The sequence below is a fragment of the Aethalodelphis obliquidens genome, unplaced genomic scaffold (assembly GCF_003676395.1).
Source record: "Aethalodelphis obliquidens isolate GAN/ISIS:26980383/991018 unplaced genomic scaffold, ASM367639v1 scaffold37, whole genome shotgun sequence".
NCBI classification, from domain to species: Eukaryota; Metazoa; Chordata; class Mammalia; order Artiodactyla; family Delphinidae; genus Aethalodelphis; species Aethalodelphis obliquidens.
In genome coordinates, this window is record NW_020837981.1 from 12,292,613 (window position 1) to 12,310,143 (window position 17,531).

The following is a 17,531-nucleotide window of genomic DNA, read 5'->3' on the forward strand; positions in this document are numbered from 1 at the left end:
TAGTAACGCTTCAGGGACAAAGGTTCAGTGCATGTTCATGTCCTTTCCCTGCTCCCTTCAGAATGATTCAGTTCCTGTCACTTTAAATTAACAAATCTTTAATATGACAATTCAAACACTGCACAAGTCCTTGAGAATGTAGTACCTAGCATAACTTAAAAGGAAGTTTTAACATTATGTGTCACACTAAAGGTCAAGAAACTGTTTTAATCATTGTATAATGGATACTCAGTTACTTGGGTCATTTAAATAGTCTTAGTAGGGATGCCATGTTCCTAGTTGAACTGTAGCAGGGATGGTGAGACAACAGTAACTTCAAGTGAAAAATTAGTAGTTTTTTTTTTTCTTTTGAAATTTCTTAAATAATAAATACAGATAAGCAGTTGCTTAGTTGTACTTTGCTCAATAAAATGACTTAAGGGGAAACAGATGGAACATTTAGAAAGACTTCATTTTGCTTTTTTGAGCTAATCAACAACTTTAAATGGAAAAGCAGCAAATACATGGAGAAAATCATAAAAAAGAATATATAGATTGTAGGCTGACAAAGGAGGATTTCAAGGACACGCCTAAGAAGTACTTTTCAAATTGATCTTTGAAGGCTTAGACTTCTTAATTATAGTTTATAAACTATTAAAATGTATTCAAAATATATTCATTAAAAAACATTACTCTTGCATTTCTTAATAAAAATATAAACTAAGCTTAATTAGAACATCCTTTGGTTTAAAATAATTGTTTAATTAATGAAGGTCACAAAGTGCTGTTTATTTTTATACATTTTTCTTGTGCTTCCTTGTTCTTAAAATGGTATATATTTTTAGTAGTCTCCTTACCAAACCCCCAAACCAATCATCCTGTTATTGGTGCAGTAGATTATTTTACCACCTTTGCCTTTAATTGCATTCTGAAACAAACCAACAAATATTTAAATTACTGTATCAGAATAATTTATTGATAATCCCATTATCAATGTTTCTAATCCTGGAGATTTTGTTTTAGAATAGCTGTGGCACAACCATCATGCAGAGTGCTAAGGAGTGTAAATCAAATGAGGTGTTAACACCTGTGATTGAGGACAGCCACTTCCAGTTCTCTGTTTACGGCAGGACAGTTTGTAGGAGGCAGCTAAAAATTCTTCCTCTCCTTTGATAATTGTGTGGTTTAAGGCTTAGAGATTTAAAATGACTTGTCTCACTTAGGTGTCCTTACTAGACAATGAGGAGAAGAGAAGAGAGGTAGGAATTGGTAAGAACTTGAAAGTCTCCAGAACCTGCAGCATTGAGTAGTCAACCTCTGTAGTTGACAAAGAGCATCAGTCTTCTTTAAACTTTGACTATTGAAGGTAGTATCCTTTGTTGATCAAGGATTCAGAATCAAGTTTTATTATATTCTTAAGGATATCTTATTAATAAGCTTTTTATATTATATATAAAATAATTATATTTTATATTAAAAAATAATAAACTCTTTTTCTTAGAATAGGTAGTGGAGGAATTGTTTATACTGGGTTCTATAAATATCACTCATTTTGGTGACACTAGTATAAATTGTTTAAGCTTCCAAAGGTCAATGAGCAGTTACTTTATACAAGAGGACTTTCTTGCTTGCTTCCTTACAGGAATTTGTCCTTTGCATGCTAAGTTCCTATTGCCTGTGGAGAGGCTGGAATCATTTTGTTTTTCTGGTAGCATAGTATGAGTGCTATTCTTCAGATGCAGCTTATGAATGGTGTCAGTACTTATTATATTGCTGTGAGGAGTATCCATAATGTCTCTTTCCAGTCTCTGAGTTCCACCACTACTAAAGTCTGTTGATTTAAACCATGTGCTTGATTTTTCATCTTGAACAGAGAAACAATAATATAATCGTTAAGTGCTCCCAAGGAGGGTATAGTTTACTTGGTTGTCCCAAATATTAAGACTTCTATTAAGATGTCTTTAAATACATTTTTATTTTAGATTCTGTTGTGTTTGAATTTGGGATCATCTGTGAACCCATTTGATTTATCATTGTTGATTTGAAAGCATAAACATGACTAACCATTACATTTCCAACACCTTTATGTTTAGCTTTTCCATCATGAAACAAGATTTGAAATTCACTTTGATATGAGAGGACTTCGTTCCAAACTAACTTCCGTTTTAAAATTATTTTAGCACAAACACTCTAGCATGTTTCAAAGTTACACAAATAGATTTCTATGAAAACCACTCAAAACATTTTATTTCTTCTGTTCTGGTAAAAATGGGTTCTCAACTGATATGTATTGATGACCTTTGGTTGCAGAGAAAGTGTGAGGATAGTTCTTGGTTGGCATATTTGGCTTTGCCATGGTGCATTTTTTAGAAGTTTTATATATAAATAAAAAGCTTCTCCAATTATAGATCAATGTAACATCTATTAATTAAGAAGATTATAGAGAATCATTACATTCTTTTAATGATACTCATTTTGAAAATGATTAAAATATACATTTGAACAAATCAGGGCATAAAAATATGATGTGCACCTACATCATTAACTAGATTTTCAACTTCAAGATAAATGAGCTAATACAAGTTAAGCCTCAAGATTAATATTTTACAATAATAAACTATGTTTTGCTCCAAAAATATTCAATCTGCATTAAATTTTAGAAATTGCAAACAGTATAGACACCTGATGTATTTCTGTGCATTTGATACAGTACAACATATAATAGTTCATGCGTGGGTTCTGGAGTCAGACCATGACCTGTCCTGCCACTTTATAGCACTGTCACCTTGGGCTTCTTATTTAACTTCTCTAACCCTCAGTTTTCTCATCTGTTTAGTGCAGACAGTAGTATCACCTATCTCATAGAATTGCAGTGAGAACTTAAAGAGGTAATGCAAGTGTTTAGCACAGTTCCTGGCATAGAACGTGCAAACTATAATTTTAAAATTCTTGATATGTCTTTAATGGTTGGTGGTATTCAAGGAATACCTAAAAATGTTTGATTTCAAAATGATTGAAAAGTTCTTCTTCTAAAGGATTTCCTGGGAGATGATAGTTACTAGAACAGTGTAAATCAAGGGTGTGAACAGTGATCCTCAGAATGAAACTCTTTTATTTTTGTTCTTATGGTGCATTTTTTCTTGTAATAACTTTTTCCAAATGGGAGAAGGTGAAATACTATATTGACTTATTTTTCAAAATTTGTATGTGAGGTTGTTTTCCCATGAAGTGATAGGGAAGCCTTTTCTAACCCATGTGACTGAAACCAAGACTGCTGCTGAGCTCAGGACAGTTCTTCTCAGCACTGATTGACTTGAATGGCCAATATTCAAAATTAAGTTCTTAGATTTGGGTAGCAGATAATCAATAATGACAAAATATAGATTCTCCCACCCAGAGCTGCCTTGAAGCAAGTTTGCAGGCATAATGTGGTAGAAACTAATAGAGTTGATGATTTTTCCCATCTAGGGTTTTGAGAACACCTCATCAGATACTGAGGACTGAAATAAATCATTTCAATAAAGTTATATCATTTCTTTGAAGTTAATCCTATTCCAGTAGACTTTTGAATTTTTATCATTGCTTTAATCAAATCTTCTGCCACTGTTTTTTTTAAGCATCTTCATTTGTATCCATATTCTCTTTACCCATCTAGTTAATGAAATAGGAAAACATTTGCATTCTAGGTGTTTGGAGTTTTTCTCAGAGCTAAAGTGGTTAGAATGGGGACTGAAAAGAGAATGGCTTTCTGGCAGAGTGAAGTTTCCAGAATCTTAAGCATTCACCTTCCACAGTTTGTTGCACAGTAATTTGTGTTTGTTGCCTCAAATGCAATAATACCTTTAAAAAGTTTGGAAACTCTGAGTCAGAAGTAGAAATCATAAAGTACTGTAAATTAGAAACATCTCAGTTTAATTTTTATCTGACATATCCCCAAATTCTATCTTCTGCAAGTTCAGGTATGGGATGGGGGAAGAAAAATAACTCATATTTTAACTGTGCAACATTTTCTGTTTGATTGAGAATAGTGTGATTGTTTAAGATTGATATCTTACAAAAGGCTTTGGCATCTATCTGTACACCAACTAAATAATGAAGAGTGAGCATTAATTGCATGGGGAAATTGCTGAATTTTCTCTTTCTAACACCTGTTCTCCCTGCCCTCACCCCAACCTTAGGTAGAAATACTATTTGTAATTTGGAAATTATATGCTGAAATTGCATCTTTTGGGAGAAGCATATTATTATCAATAATTTGTTTTTGAAATACAACACAAGTACTTCTTGAGGGATTTAGATAGGCTTCGAAATGTATTTCAGCAATATAGAGAAATGTTAATATTAAAACAGTCCAATTATTTCAGTTTCATAAAGGATGACATCTTAATTTAAATAATAAAGCTGCGTTCTTTATCAGATTTTCTATATACCAGAGATGTTTGGAGGTTCTAGATGATGTGTTAGCATCTATTTTGCTGGCATAGTGCATCTACTTCTACTCGATAGAAAAAAGTTTACTTCAAACTATAGAACTTGAAAAGTGGATCTTAACTAGAATAAATAATGAGGTTAAACTCCTAGATGTGATTTTTCTCTTTGGCTTTATCCAGTCGAGTCCTAGAAGACAAAATTATTGGCCCTATTTTGTTCAATCCTATTATAACAGGATTCACTGTTTGAGCACTGTGAGTATTAACAACTTGGAATCATGTCTGGAATTCCCAGTCCCAGGGCTCCTGATGGTACCTGCAACTTTAGCCAGATGTTTTATAAGTTTTTGTGGTTGGTCAGAAACCAGAGTGTGAATGCTTCAGCACAAAGCCATCCTGGTAAAACAATTGAGGTTTTAGACTACCTGAGAAGTGTAGTAGTTACTTTGCTGATCTGCTGTAAGTTTACTCTTAAGTCTTTCTGCTTATCTAAAAAATTAAAAGATTCAGGATATGTTGCAGTTGAGATCAATACCAGCATTCTTATGAGGTTATTAATTTATTTGCCTGTACTTAAGGTCAGTAATTTGAATGTTTTAGTGATGTTGAGTCTGTAGCCATGTTTTAAGTTTTAAAACATATAAGATCTAAGACTAGGTCATGTAAATGAATAGTAAAACAGTTAAATTTCATTTTAAGTCAGTGAGCACACTGCTTTGAAATATTTTACATAGTCTTGTTCTCCAAAACAGGAGGAACATTTGTCAGTAAATTGAATAGAAATTCTATTGTGAGCAGTTTACCTGCATTCCACTTTCACAGCCTTAACTTCAGAGTTTCAAGTGATTAGAGTAATGTCTGATATGTAGCTTCTAAGATGCATAAAATAGTATAATGCTCTGTAAGGTATCTGCAATTATAGCTTCTTTTTAAAATACCCAGTTCTGTTTAATTTTCAGCATATACACTGAAGTAGTTGCTAGAATTTTACCTCAGGAGCTTTAATGTAAGTTTCTATAAATTTTTTTACTGAATGATACGTTAATATATTACTTAATCTCACATTATATGGTCTTACAATAGAATTGAAATATATTCTATTTCTTTTGACTTTTATATAGAATTCTTCCTTTTAGTTTGTCTTATGTTTATTTATATTGAATTTATTATTTATATTGAATTAAATACAAATCCTTGTGATAGATTTCACTAGTAAAAATGCATATTAATATAAATGTTCATTAGGAACAAAAAATATAAATAACCACCTCTGAGACAGTGAGAGAAAATGAACATTACTACCAATCTGCTAAGGAAGATTATGTTTTCCTTGCACTGTGACTCCATATCACCCCTGAAGTATATAAATGGTATTTGCTTAGGACAAAAGTGACTTAAAATTTAGTCAAAGATTAAACTTTATCCAAAAGATTAAGTGAAGGAACGATTTACTTGACATTCTCAATTTGCAAAATTAAACACTGATAAGACTTTAGGAATAAGAAAAAATAACCAAAAACCTTCCTTCCACTCTCCTTTGAATCTTGATTTTCCATTTTCACCGTACTTCGGTGCTTTTAAAAATTTATTCATTATTAAACTCCAATATATCTATTTTCACAGATTCTCCTTGTGCCTTGGCTGTTTGACTTGAGGATATCATTTATGGTAGAATCAGGCCTTTGATTTAAGAATATCAGCTAACAAACTGTCATGTAACACAAAATAGTCTAAAAATTGGTTTCTGGTAATTCCCACTTCTTTCCAAATCTTGACATATTTATTCAATTCTCCTCCTAACTTTAAATAATTTGAGGGATCAAATATGATGGTTTTATGACAGTTTAGGTGTTTGTGATTAATATATGTCATGAATTTTATAACAGTTATCTTTGGAGTTTTAGATACTTGAAAACACACTTATAAATTCTTAGAGTTAATATTGATAGATAGTTGTGTAATCCTAAATGTACCTGAACTACTCTTTGACAAGTGGATGCCTCAGAAAACATAATGTAACTTCTCTCCCTGTCTCCTTCTACCCCCACCCCAACTCCTGAAGCATGGAAGAACAATGTAGACCTTTACTAAAGAATTAGAAGACTGTATTGCACAGGGCACATCACAAAGCATGGCTAATTTAAAAGTCCTCTTTAAACATCTTTCTTTCTGGTTTTTATTTTATTTATTTATTTTAAAAATTAATTTATTTATTTTTGGCTGCGTTGGGTCTTCACCAAGTGCGAAGACCCAACTGAACTTCGCCGCTGCGCACAGGCCCTTTCTAGTTGTGGCGAGTGGGACCTTCTTATTGTAGTGGCTTCTCTTGTTGTGGAGCAATGGGCCCCAGGCACGGGGGCTTCAGTAGCTGTGGCGCACAGGCCTAGCTGCTCCATGGCATGTGGGATCCTCCTGGACCAGGGATCAAACCTGTGTCCCCTGCATTGGCAGGCAGACTCTCAACCACTGCACCACCAGGGAAGTCCCTTTCTTGCTTTTAAAGAGCTACTGCAAAACATGTATTCTCTGTCCTTTCTCTCAAACACATGTGTGCACATATGTGCTCATATGCTTTCTTTTCTCTGTTTTCCCAACTTCGATACTTTCTATTACTCTCTGGTCACGTCTCCTTCCTCTTTTTGGCTCACCTTTCCAGGGTCCCTTTTCCTTCTATATTTTTTCTCCCAGATGTCTTCTTCAACTTTTTCTTATGTACAGCAATTTGACCTTCTTTTGGCCTCTCCTGGTCCCTGTAATTGTATTCAGTACAGCAGAGGTCTCATAGATAGCCCTGCAAACAGAAATATCACGTTTGCTGTATTCTATTAGTTATACAGACCAACCCTGATTCAGTGTGGGAAGAGACTAGGTCTACACAAGGACATGAATACACAAGGAGGCAAGAAACATTGGGGTTATTTTGGAGTCTGGCTAACACATTGAAAAGAGTCTCACATCCAGAACATATAATGATCAATAATAAAAAGACAAACAACCCAATTAAAAATGGGCAAAAGACTTGAACAGATACTTCCCAGAGAAGGATATATTAATTGTCAATAAACTATTAAAAATGGGCAAAAGACTTGAACAGATACTTCCCAGAGAAAGATATATTAATTGTCAATAAACTAAGTGCTTAAAACACTTGGTCATCAGGGAAATGCTCAAAAAAACCACAATAAGATACCACTAAAATGGCTAAATTAAAGAAACTGGCCACATAAATGTTGACAATGATGTGGAGCAACTAGAACTCTAATACACTGATGGTGCAAGTAAAAGAAGTACAACTTTGAGGAAACTCAGAATAGCCAAAAACTGGAAAGTGCCTGTTTAATCATTAAAGGAATGAATAAATTGTGATATTACTTGTGTGCATTATTATATGCACAATTATATGCAAAATAATTTGCATAAATTATTTATTTTTAATATTTTTAATTTTATTGGTATTATACTGCTCTGCAATAAAAATGAATGAGTTACTGATAAATAGAGTGTGGATGAATCTCCCCAACATTATGCTGAGCCATAGAAGCTGGACATCAAAGAGTATATACTGGTGATAACCATTTATAGGAAGTTCTAGAAAAAGCAAAACTAATCTGTGGTGCAAAAATATGGTGGGAATTAACTGTGGAGGGGCATAAAGGAAACATCAGGGATGGCAGAAATGTTCTATAACCCAAATATATATCTGGGTTACTCAGATATGTATTTATAAAACTCATTGAATCGTATATTGGATTTGTGCATTTCACCATAAGTAGATTTTACTTAAAACTGTAACAGATATTGAACTCTAGATGATACATTCGTTTTTTGCAGGGATAATTAGCAATTGTGAAACTATCTTCCTTGTATTCTAAGCTTGAGCAAATGAGTAAATATATTGCGGATAATGGGAACCAGATTTCTCTCTGTTGCAGAAGGGAGTAACACGTGTGTAAAGGACAAGACTAAATTGTGCTCTGTGGTATTAGAATGGAATTAGAGATATCATTATGAATTCATAGTTTATAATAGATATAATAGATATGAACGTAATCATGAGGAAACAGCAGCCTAATTCGAATTGAGGGATATTTTACAACATAACTCACCTGTACTTTTCAAATTGTTCCAGGTCAAAAAGTATAAAGAGACCAAAATTGGCAGAGTAGGTAACGCCAAAACTACACACGTCCACTAAGACAATAATTAAGGTAGTGAAAACTGTCAATCAGCTTTTTCAGATCTGTGGAATCTAACTAATCAGACTTTAAGCAACTAGGGGAATGCTTGAAGAAGAAAGAAGCTGCTGAAATTTGGTAAGAGAATCTTGTGGTGTTTTAACTTCTCTGATGACCACCCCCCAACACAGTGGCAGCCATAAAGATTGTGCGTTCTTGGTATAGCTCCCTGGTGCCAGAGGGGGCAGGGCAGACCTTGTTTTCAGAGAATGTGAATGTGGGCCTTGATCTGTCTGGCCAATGAGGAATCAGCTTGGGGGTTTGTGTTTGTTTTGCTTACCTTGGAGCTTTCTTAAGGCTGGGGTGACCTCCCAGGTGGCATTTGTTAAAAGCATAAAGGTAAATATACTAGCCACAGCAGCTGAAGACAAGCAGCAGACAAACCAAAACAGCTGGGAAAGAAGAGGCTGCAGCAGGAGATAGGTGAGAGAACAAGGACTTTGAAATGCTCTACCATATACTGGTGAATCTGGAAGGCCATGTGCACACCCAGGGCCAAATGAATACTTAGAGGAAACCCCAACAGACCCTAACCTTTCACTTCTGGCTGATGTTTAGCTTCCAAGCAAGCAAGAAATGAAGGCAAGGGCAGAATTATAAATAGTGACTAAGCATTGAAAGAATGCCAACACAGAGCCAGTCTGCAAGGATCTTGAGAGGTTTTTTTTTTCCCCACCCTTTGGATCCAGGAACTTAAGGAAATCTCTGTCAAATCACTAGCTGACTACTAAGGTATGAAACAGAGACTTGAGTGACCATGCTGGACAAAGTATTTACAAAAGAATTTACAAAAATTATTAAAGAAATGACTACAACCCATGCAAGCAGCAACAACAAACCCTGAGGAGGTGAGAGAATCCTATTTCCAGAATTACCACATTGTAATATACAAAATGTCCGGTTTTCAAAAACATTATGCTTGTAAAGAAACAAAGTATGGCCCAGGGAAAAAAAAGGAATAGGAACTACACTTGAGAAAGCTCAGATATTGCAACTTATTACAGACAGACTTAAAATCAACTGTCCTAAATATACTCAAAGAGCTAAAAGAAACTACAGGCAATGAACTTAAAGGAAACAAGGAGAATGATGTATGAACTAATAGGAAAAAATAGATAGAAATTATAAAAAGGTATCAAATAGAAATTCTGGAACTGAAAATTTCCTATAGCTGAAAGGAAAATTTTAGTGAAGGGGTTCAACAGCAGATTTGAATACACAGGAAAAATGATTAGTGAACTTAAAGATAGGTCAATTAATATTTTCCAGTCTGAGAAACAAAAAAAGAAAATGAACAGAGCTTATGAGACCTATGTGACACTACCAAGTGTGCCACATATGTACAATAGGAATCTCAGAAGGCAAGGAGAGAGAAAAGGGGACAGAAAGAATATTTGAAGAGATAATGGCTCAAAACTTTCCAACTTTAATGAAATATATGAATCTACCCATCCAGGAAGCTAAATAACTCCAATAGGATAAACTCAAAGAGACTCACACTGAGATACATTATAATCAAACTGTCAAAACTAAAGACTGTGAATCTTGAAAACAGGAAGAGAGAAGCAACTTTCCACACACAAACTATACACAATAGGATTAACAACCAGTTTCTCATCAGATACCATGAAGGCCAGAAGGCAGTGGGATGACATATTTAAAGTGCTGAAAGAAAAATAAAATTGTCAACCAAGAATTCTATACCTGCAAAATTATCCTTCAGAAGTGAAGGAGATAGATATTAAGCCATTCCCAGATAAACAAAAGTGGAGGAGTTTGTTGCTAGTAGATCTGCCCTACAAAAAATGCTAGAAGTAATACTTAAGGCTGAAAAGAAAGGACACTAGATAGTAACTTGAAGCTATATTGAGAAATAACACCAGTACCAGTAACAACATAGGTAAATATAAAAGCCAGCATTATTTTATTTGTGGTTTATAACTCCTATCTATCCCTCTGTAATTTGAAAGACAAATGCATGAAACAGTAATTATCAATCTATGTTAATGGGCACACTGTATAAAAATGTAATGTGCAAAAATAACATAAAGGGAAATGGAACTCTACAAGAACAGAGTTTTTTAATACTATTGAAACTAAGTTGGTATTTATTCAAACTAGGTTGCTGTAAATTTAAGATGTTAATTGTAATCTGCAGAGTGGCCACTAAGAAAATAACTAGGTATGGTTCCATTTATACGAAATATCCAAAAATATGAATCCATAAAGATGGAAAGCAAATTAGTGATTTCCAGGGGCTAGAGGGAGGGGGCAGTGGGATGTGACTGCTTAATGGATAAGGGGTTTCCTTCCAAATGGGGTTATGAAAATGTTCTGGAACTATGTAGTGGTGATGGTTACATAACATTGTGATTGTACTTAATACCACCAAATTTTACGCTTTAAAATGGTTCCGTGGTAAATTTTATGTTATGTACATTTTACCACAGTTTTTAAAAATTATAAAAATGTAAGCAGCGTGGTACTGGCATAAGAATAGACACAAGGATCAATGGAATGAAATTGAGAGTCCAGAAATAAACCCACGTATATATGGTCAATTTATTTTGATCAAGTGTGCCAAGACCATTCAGTGGTGAAAGAATAATCTTTTCAACAAATGGTAGGGGGTCAACTGGATATCACATGCAAAATAGTGAAGTTGGACCCCTACCTCACATTAATACAAAAATTAACCCAAAGTAGATCAATGACCTAAATATAAAAGCTGAAACTACAAAACTTTTAGAGAAACAGGGGTGAATCTTCATGATCTTGGATTTGGTGATAGAGTCTTAGATATGACATCAAAAGCACAAGTAATAAGAGAAAAAAATAGACAAATAGAACTTCATCAATATTTAAAATTTCTGTACACCAAAGGGCATTATCAGGAGAGTGAAAAGGCAATGAACAGAATGAGAGAACATATTTGCAAACCCTATATCTGATATGTTTAGTGTATAGAATATATTGATATAATGAAACTTATAAAACTCAACAACAGAAAGACAAATAACCCAACTCAAAAATGGGCAAATGATTTGAGTAGAGATTTCTCCAAAGAAGATAATATAGATGGCCAACAGACACATGAAAAGATGTTCAACATCATTAGGCACTAGGGAAATGTAAGTCAAACCTTAATAACATACCATTTCACACTCACTAGGATGGATATAATTTTAAAAAAAAAAGAAAGAAAAAGAAAATTGAGGATGTGGAGAAATTGGAACCCTTTTACATTGCTGGTATTAATGCAAAATAGTGTAGCCGCTGTGGAAAACAGGTTGGCTGTTCCTCAGAAACTTAAACATAGGGGTATGATACGACTCAGCAGTTCCACTCCCAGGTGTATACTCAAAACAACTGAAAGCGGATAGTGAAACAAATACTTGTACATGAATGTACATGGTAGCACTATTCACAATAGCCAAAAGGTGGAAGCAATCCAAATATCCTTCAGTGGATGAATGGATAAACAATTTGTGGTATATATACAATAGAATATTATTTGGCGATAAAAAGGAATGAAGCACTGATTGATGCTACAACATGGATGAACCTACAAAATATGATACGTGAAGCCAAACCCAAAAGGCCCACACATTTTATGGTTAAATGGTTAAAATGGTGAATTTTATGTCATGTGAATTTTACCACAATCAAAAATAATAATAAGCCTCCAAAGGAAAAAGTAAAGATGGGCATAAACCTCCAAAGGAAAAAATAAAGATGGGCAAAGAAAGCTGTTTTAGATTAATGGAGATTAAAAAGACATGACAACTAAATGCCATTTATGATTGTGGACTACATCCTGGACTGGGGGGAAGATAAAGGAAAGGAAATTATTGGGACAATTCACTACATTTGATAATAGACTGTGGATTAGATAATAGTATGTATCAGTATTAAATATCCTGGTTTTATGAAATATGTACTGTAATATGTAAGAGAATGTCTTTGTTCATAGGAAATATATACTGCAGTATTTAAGTGTAAAGGGGCATATGTCTCCAACTTTCAATATGGTGTAAAAGAAAATATGTATCTACATAAAATGAAAAGCAAATAGAGTGATAACATAAACTGTTGGTGATTCTGAGTAAAAAGCATATGAGAGTTCCTTATACGGATCTTTCCACTTTTATGAGTTTGAAAGTATATCAAAATAAAAAGTTGTGGACAAACTTGGATTTTTCTTTTTATCTTCTGAGCAGCAGCATAGTCCAGATGGTTCTTAGAAAAATAATGTTAGATATGCTTTTTTGGCTTATCTGCCTCATTTCAGTTTGTCCTTAGACTTTTGTCTGTTTCTCGACTTCTGGATCGCAATATATTATTTATTTTATTTGCTTATAGCAGTCTCTCCGTAAGATGATTACATAATTAACATGGGTTACTCAGCTTCTATACAAATTTATTCTGGCTAGTAATGGTATGCCTTTGACAGCCTGTTCTCATTTTGTGTATTTTTTCTTATTCACATGCTTTACTTTTGCAGTATCTTGGATAATGTTAAAAATGTACATTTTTTTCTTTTGAGAAATTAAAATATTAACTTCCCAGTGAACAGCTTTGCTGCTCTTTTCATCCAATAGCCTTCTTTTGTCTGAAATTTGTGTTTAGTCTGTTGGTAGATGATCAAGTGTGATATGAGATCTAACCTTAATTGAACATACTGGACTGGGGGCTCAGTTTTGGTTTTGGCTCAAAGACGTAATCTCTAAATTCTGTCAGGCCAGACCAGGCTTTCTGCCCATCACAAATGAGTCAGAAGCAGTTTCCTAAGTAGAAACTGCCATCAAAACCTCTTACCACTTTGCAGGCGTTCAACTATGGGTTTTTGCCTGTCCATGGTTACTGTTTCCTATTACAAGCAGATATCCAGTAGAGGCTGTTTTGAGTGGGTTTACTAAGAAGATCATGATGATTCATTTGGTACTTGTGTCTTCAATTGGTTAACCAGTTTTCTTTCCTTTGTGGTGTATGATGGGACCTTCACTAGACAGAGGTAACCTATTGGATAGTTGTGTACCTGGATGGTGGTGTGGTGGTGCTTGCTGGTTTAATTTTCATGATACTCCTCCCAAGGTTATGCTTGCAGTGCTGCTTCTTATTTTGTGCTTGCATGATATTATTACTTTGATTGTGCTTTGTTGGTTTGGGTTTTTAAAACCTCCTATTTCTTTTTTTGGTACCCAGAATAATTCCTGAAATTTCTTTGGTTGGTCCAGAACTTATGGAAATGTGTTTCAAGTCTAACTCTTTGGTGGATCCTTTTCAGTTTTTGAAAGTATCTTCAATGTCACCACTAAGTTTATGGTTTGGTAGCAAATCAGAAAACAGGGTAAGTTACCTTAAACACCCAGGAAGAGACTACTTCCCAGATAGACCATTACTGAACCTGAGAATTAACTCTCTTTGTGAGCTTTATAGATTAAAGAAAATAAATACATACTTAGAGTAAAAGCTAAGTTTTGGGAGAGTTTCTTCAAATAGCTGAAATTTAGGAGCCTCCATCAAGGTCACAGTAAATGTAATTAAATTAACTCATGCCTAAAGTTTGGTGTGTGTCTGACTTGACATTATATTTCAGAGATGCTGTTTACTTTGTAAACTGTTCTACATTCCCAAACTAAGGTTCTTGGGGTTCATAAGGTAAAAGTTAAAATTAGCATTTCAGAAATTAGTTTTCTGAGCATTTGTGTGGGTGTTTACAATAGTTGCTTACCTCTTCATTTCTCATTACTAGTTGTATAGTTTCTCTTGGGCATTTAGAACTGATTTTATTTTAGTTTTTCTTTTTTTTCTCTACCTTAAATACCTCTATAGAAAAAGGTAGATTGTTTTTCAAACTAAGAGGTAAAACCAGCCCTGAAGTGGGCCTGTTATATGTTAAATGGAAGTTCATAAAATTGAAAATTTTATTCCATTGTTCACATTAAACCAGTGTTGAAACAAACAAACAAAATCATCTTTTTTCTTATAATTTTAATCATCTTAAAAACTGTAAAGGATCCATTAATTTGGAATGGCCATCAGAGAAGTGCTTATGATAAATAGCATAAAACTGTCAGATAAATGGTGATTCATCTCTAACTATTTATATTCTCATTCTGTTATATCTTCTTTTTATCTTTTGGTGGAACCCATACATTCAATAGAAAATTGCCCAGGAACGAGAAAAATTTGCTGACGAAGGCAGTATATTTTACACCCTTGGAGAATGTGGACTCATATCCTTTTCAGACTACATTTTCCTTACGACTGTTCTTTCTAGTAAGTATAAACTTTTCTTATTATTCATTTATAGGGAATATATAGGACTGTAAAAAGAGTTAAGTCGATTGGAGGGGGAAACAAGGCATGTTTGCAAAGTTAATGAACGATAAGTTACATCAAATTTCATTTCGAGTTCTCTGTAACTTGTATATAGAACCACCTGAGAAAGAGGAAGGAAAATAAAGTTAAAAGGTAAAGTTAAAAGAAAAAAAAAGAACAAAACTGTGAAGTCACATCTACTTTTAACTGTTTGAAGCTCAAGATAAATTATATATTGCCTACTCCTCTAGCCCTAATTAATGTTTATACTTCCTCAGTAAAACACATATTGATCTAGTATTTCCTCTACTAAAGAAGAAGATTGGCTCGCTTGTTCTAATTGTGTTCAATATTAATTTTTCAACCTTGGAAGATAACTTCTTAAAACACAGAACTCAAATTTGACTCATTTAGAGCACTGATGAATTTCTAATTTTTCTAAGCTAAACAATTTTGTTGATTAGTATGCTACTATGAGTGTTCTTAGTATTATTTTCCTTTAGTGTGACTTTTTTTAACCATTCAGAAAAAAAAAAAAGTATGTCTCTAGCTCTCTGTGTACATTCTATTAAAATCTACCTAAATTGATCCAAAGAGATCTGATTTATATATTTCAAAGAAGTGATTCTCAATTTTTTTTCCATGGGGGAACATATCAAACAAAAATAACCATATCTTCCTTCCCTTCTCCAGGCTAGGCACCTATAAAGATAAAACTATAAACAGTTTTCCAAACTTATGGTTACCAGGGGAGAAGGGGTGGGGAGGGATAAATTGGGAGATTGGGATTGACATATATACACTATTATATATAAAATAGATAACTAATAAGGACCTACTGTATAGCATAGGGAACTCTTCTCAGTACTCTGTAATGACCTATATGAGAAAAGAATTTAGAAAAGAGTGGATATATCCATATGTGTAACTGATTCACTTTGCTGTGCAGCAAAATTAACACAACATTGTAAATCAACTATACTCCAATAAAAATTTTTTTAAAAACTATAAACAGTTTTCAATAAATGACGTACACGGTTCCTGCCATAGCTATGACTACTCTTCACTCTTCTTCCCTCCAATTGACAGAAAAATGAAGAAATATAGACTAATAGGCCTTACCACAGCTGTCTTGGGCTACCAAAGTATCTGAATAAATTTGTAGTGGACCACTGCTCTAGCAACGTAGATGTGCATTGACTTGTTATGAAGATCCAAGATAGTAAACTAAGAGCATTTTTTGATCTTAAATTGTGTATTATTATTATTTTGGTGTGTTTTCAAAACAGACTTCAGTTCAAATTCTGGTCCCATCACTTCTTACCTGTGATTAAGTGTCAGGAGAACCACAGCAGAATCTTCAGAATACTTTGCACACTGTGTAGCTCCGTAAATTTAGGTTAGAAAAAAAAAAGGTCACATTGACCTGTGAGTTCTGGAAACCCCTCCAAGTAGCTCTACAGGTCTGGGCGCCTTTACTTACTGGTGCTCAGCTCCTGGCTCACCATGGTGAGTAATTTACCAAAAAATGCTTAATATTACAATATCATATACTTTCTATATTTGTCAGGAATGAGGAAATTATGATATGATTTTAAGATTTTCTCTTTATCACTAGTTTTAAGCCTTTTGATTATTATTTGCTTTTAGTATTTCTCAACCTTAGCACTACTGATGTTTTAGGCAGGATAATTCATTGTTGTGAGGGCTGTCCTGTGCATTATAGGATGTTTAGCAGCGTTCCTGGCCTCTACCCGTTAGATGCCAGTCACACACACTCTTCCCCTCCCAGTTGTGACAAACAAAAGTGTCTTCAGAAATTGTCAAATGTCCCCGGGGGAGTAGGAATGGGGAGGAATAATCCCTGGTTGAGAACCACAGATGTGGTTTTTAGCAGGGTTGTTTGGTTTCTGTATTATTATGTACCTCGAAATAGTGTTCTTTATGTTTCTTGTCTTGGGATTCTTTGAGTTTTGGGGTCTGTAGGTTTAATAATTTTCATCAAATTTGGAAAAATTTCAACTGTTATTTCATCAAATACTTTGCTTCCTCATCCTCTCCTTTGAGGACTTCAATTACACATATATTTTCCTCATATCAACCCTATAATGTTTGTAGTTTATTACCTTCATTTTGAAATTGAGGCATACACAAGATTAAAGAACTTTCTTCAAGTCCCACAGTAAGTAGATGATTCAGGGTTTGAACCCAGGCCATCCCATCATATGGGCTCCTGTCACTTGGCTTTACTGCTGTGGTCACATTTTCAACAGTGATAAGCCATAGCTTATCATAGTGCCTCTTCTTTCTCTAAGGCTGGGCTGTGGAAAGGCTGGTCATAAAAATCTCCTGTAGATAATGGGCAGTTCACGCATCCTTGCAATCTGAATGTTGTACACTGCATTGTTTACTTTATTTAACAAGACATGGAGGAAGATATGCCACAGAAATTACAGTGAGACAAGTTATTTCCCACATTCTAATTGCTGCTAGGATGATAAGAAATGAGGCACTCAGTGGATCAACTTCTTTGTGGATAACAAGGAATCATTACATCTAAATA

At 34.2% G+C, this 17,531-nt stretch overlaps 1 protein-coding gene across 4 annotated transcripts in view; it reads left to right on the forward strand.

Moving 5' to 3' along the window:
- Positions 1-17,531, forward strand: part of MICU1 (mitochondrial calcium uptake 1) — a 200,081-nt gene that overhangs the window by 81,722 nt on the left and 100,828 nt on the right. Inside the window, exons 6-7 of one of the 4 annotated variants that reach the window (XM_027129934.1) lie at positions 13,932-13,994; positions 14,812-14,926. In XM_027129934.1, coding sequence (XP_026985735.1) covers positions 13,932-13,994; positions 14,812-14,926 — 178 coding nt within the window. Of the gene's footprint in view, positions 1-8,109; positions 9,493-13,849; positions 13,995-14,811; positions 14,927-17,531 lie in introns of those variants that run through there. The other 3 variants (XM_027129936.1, XM_027129937.1, XM_027129935.1) reach the window with 3 other exon arrangements.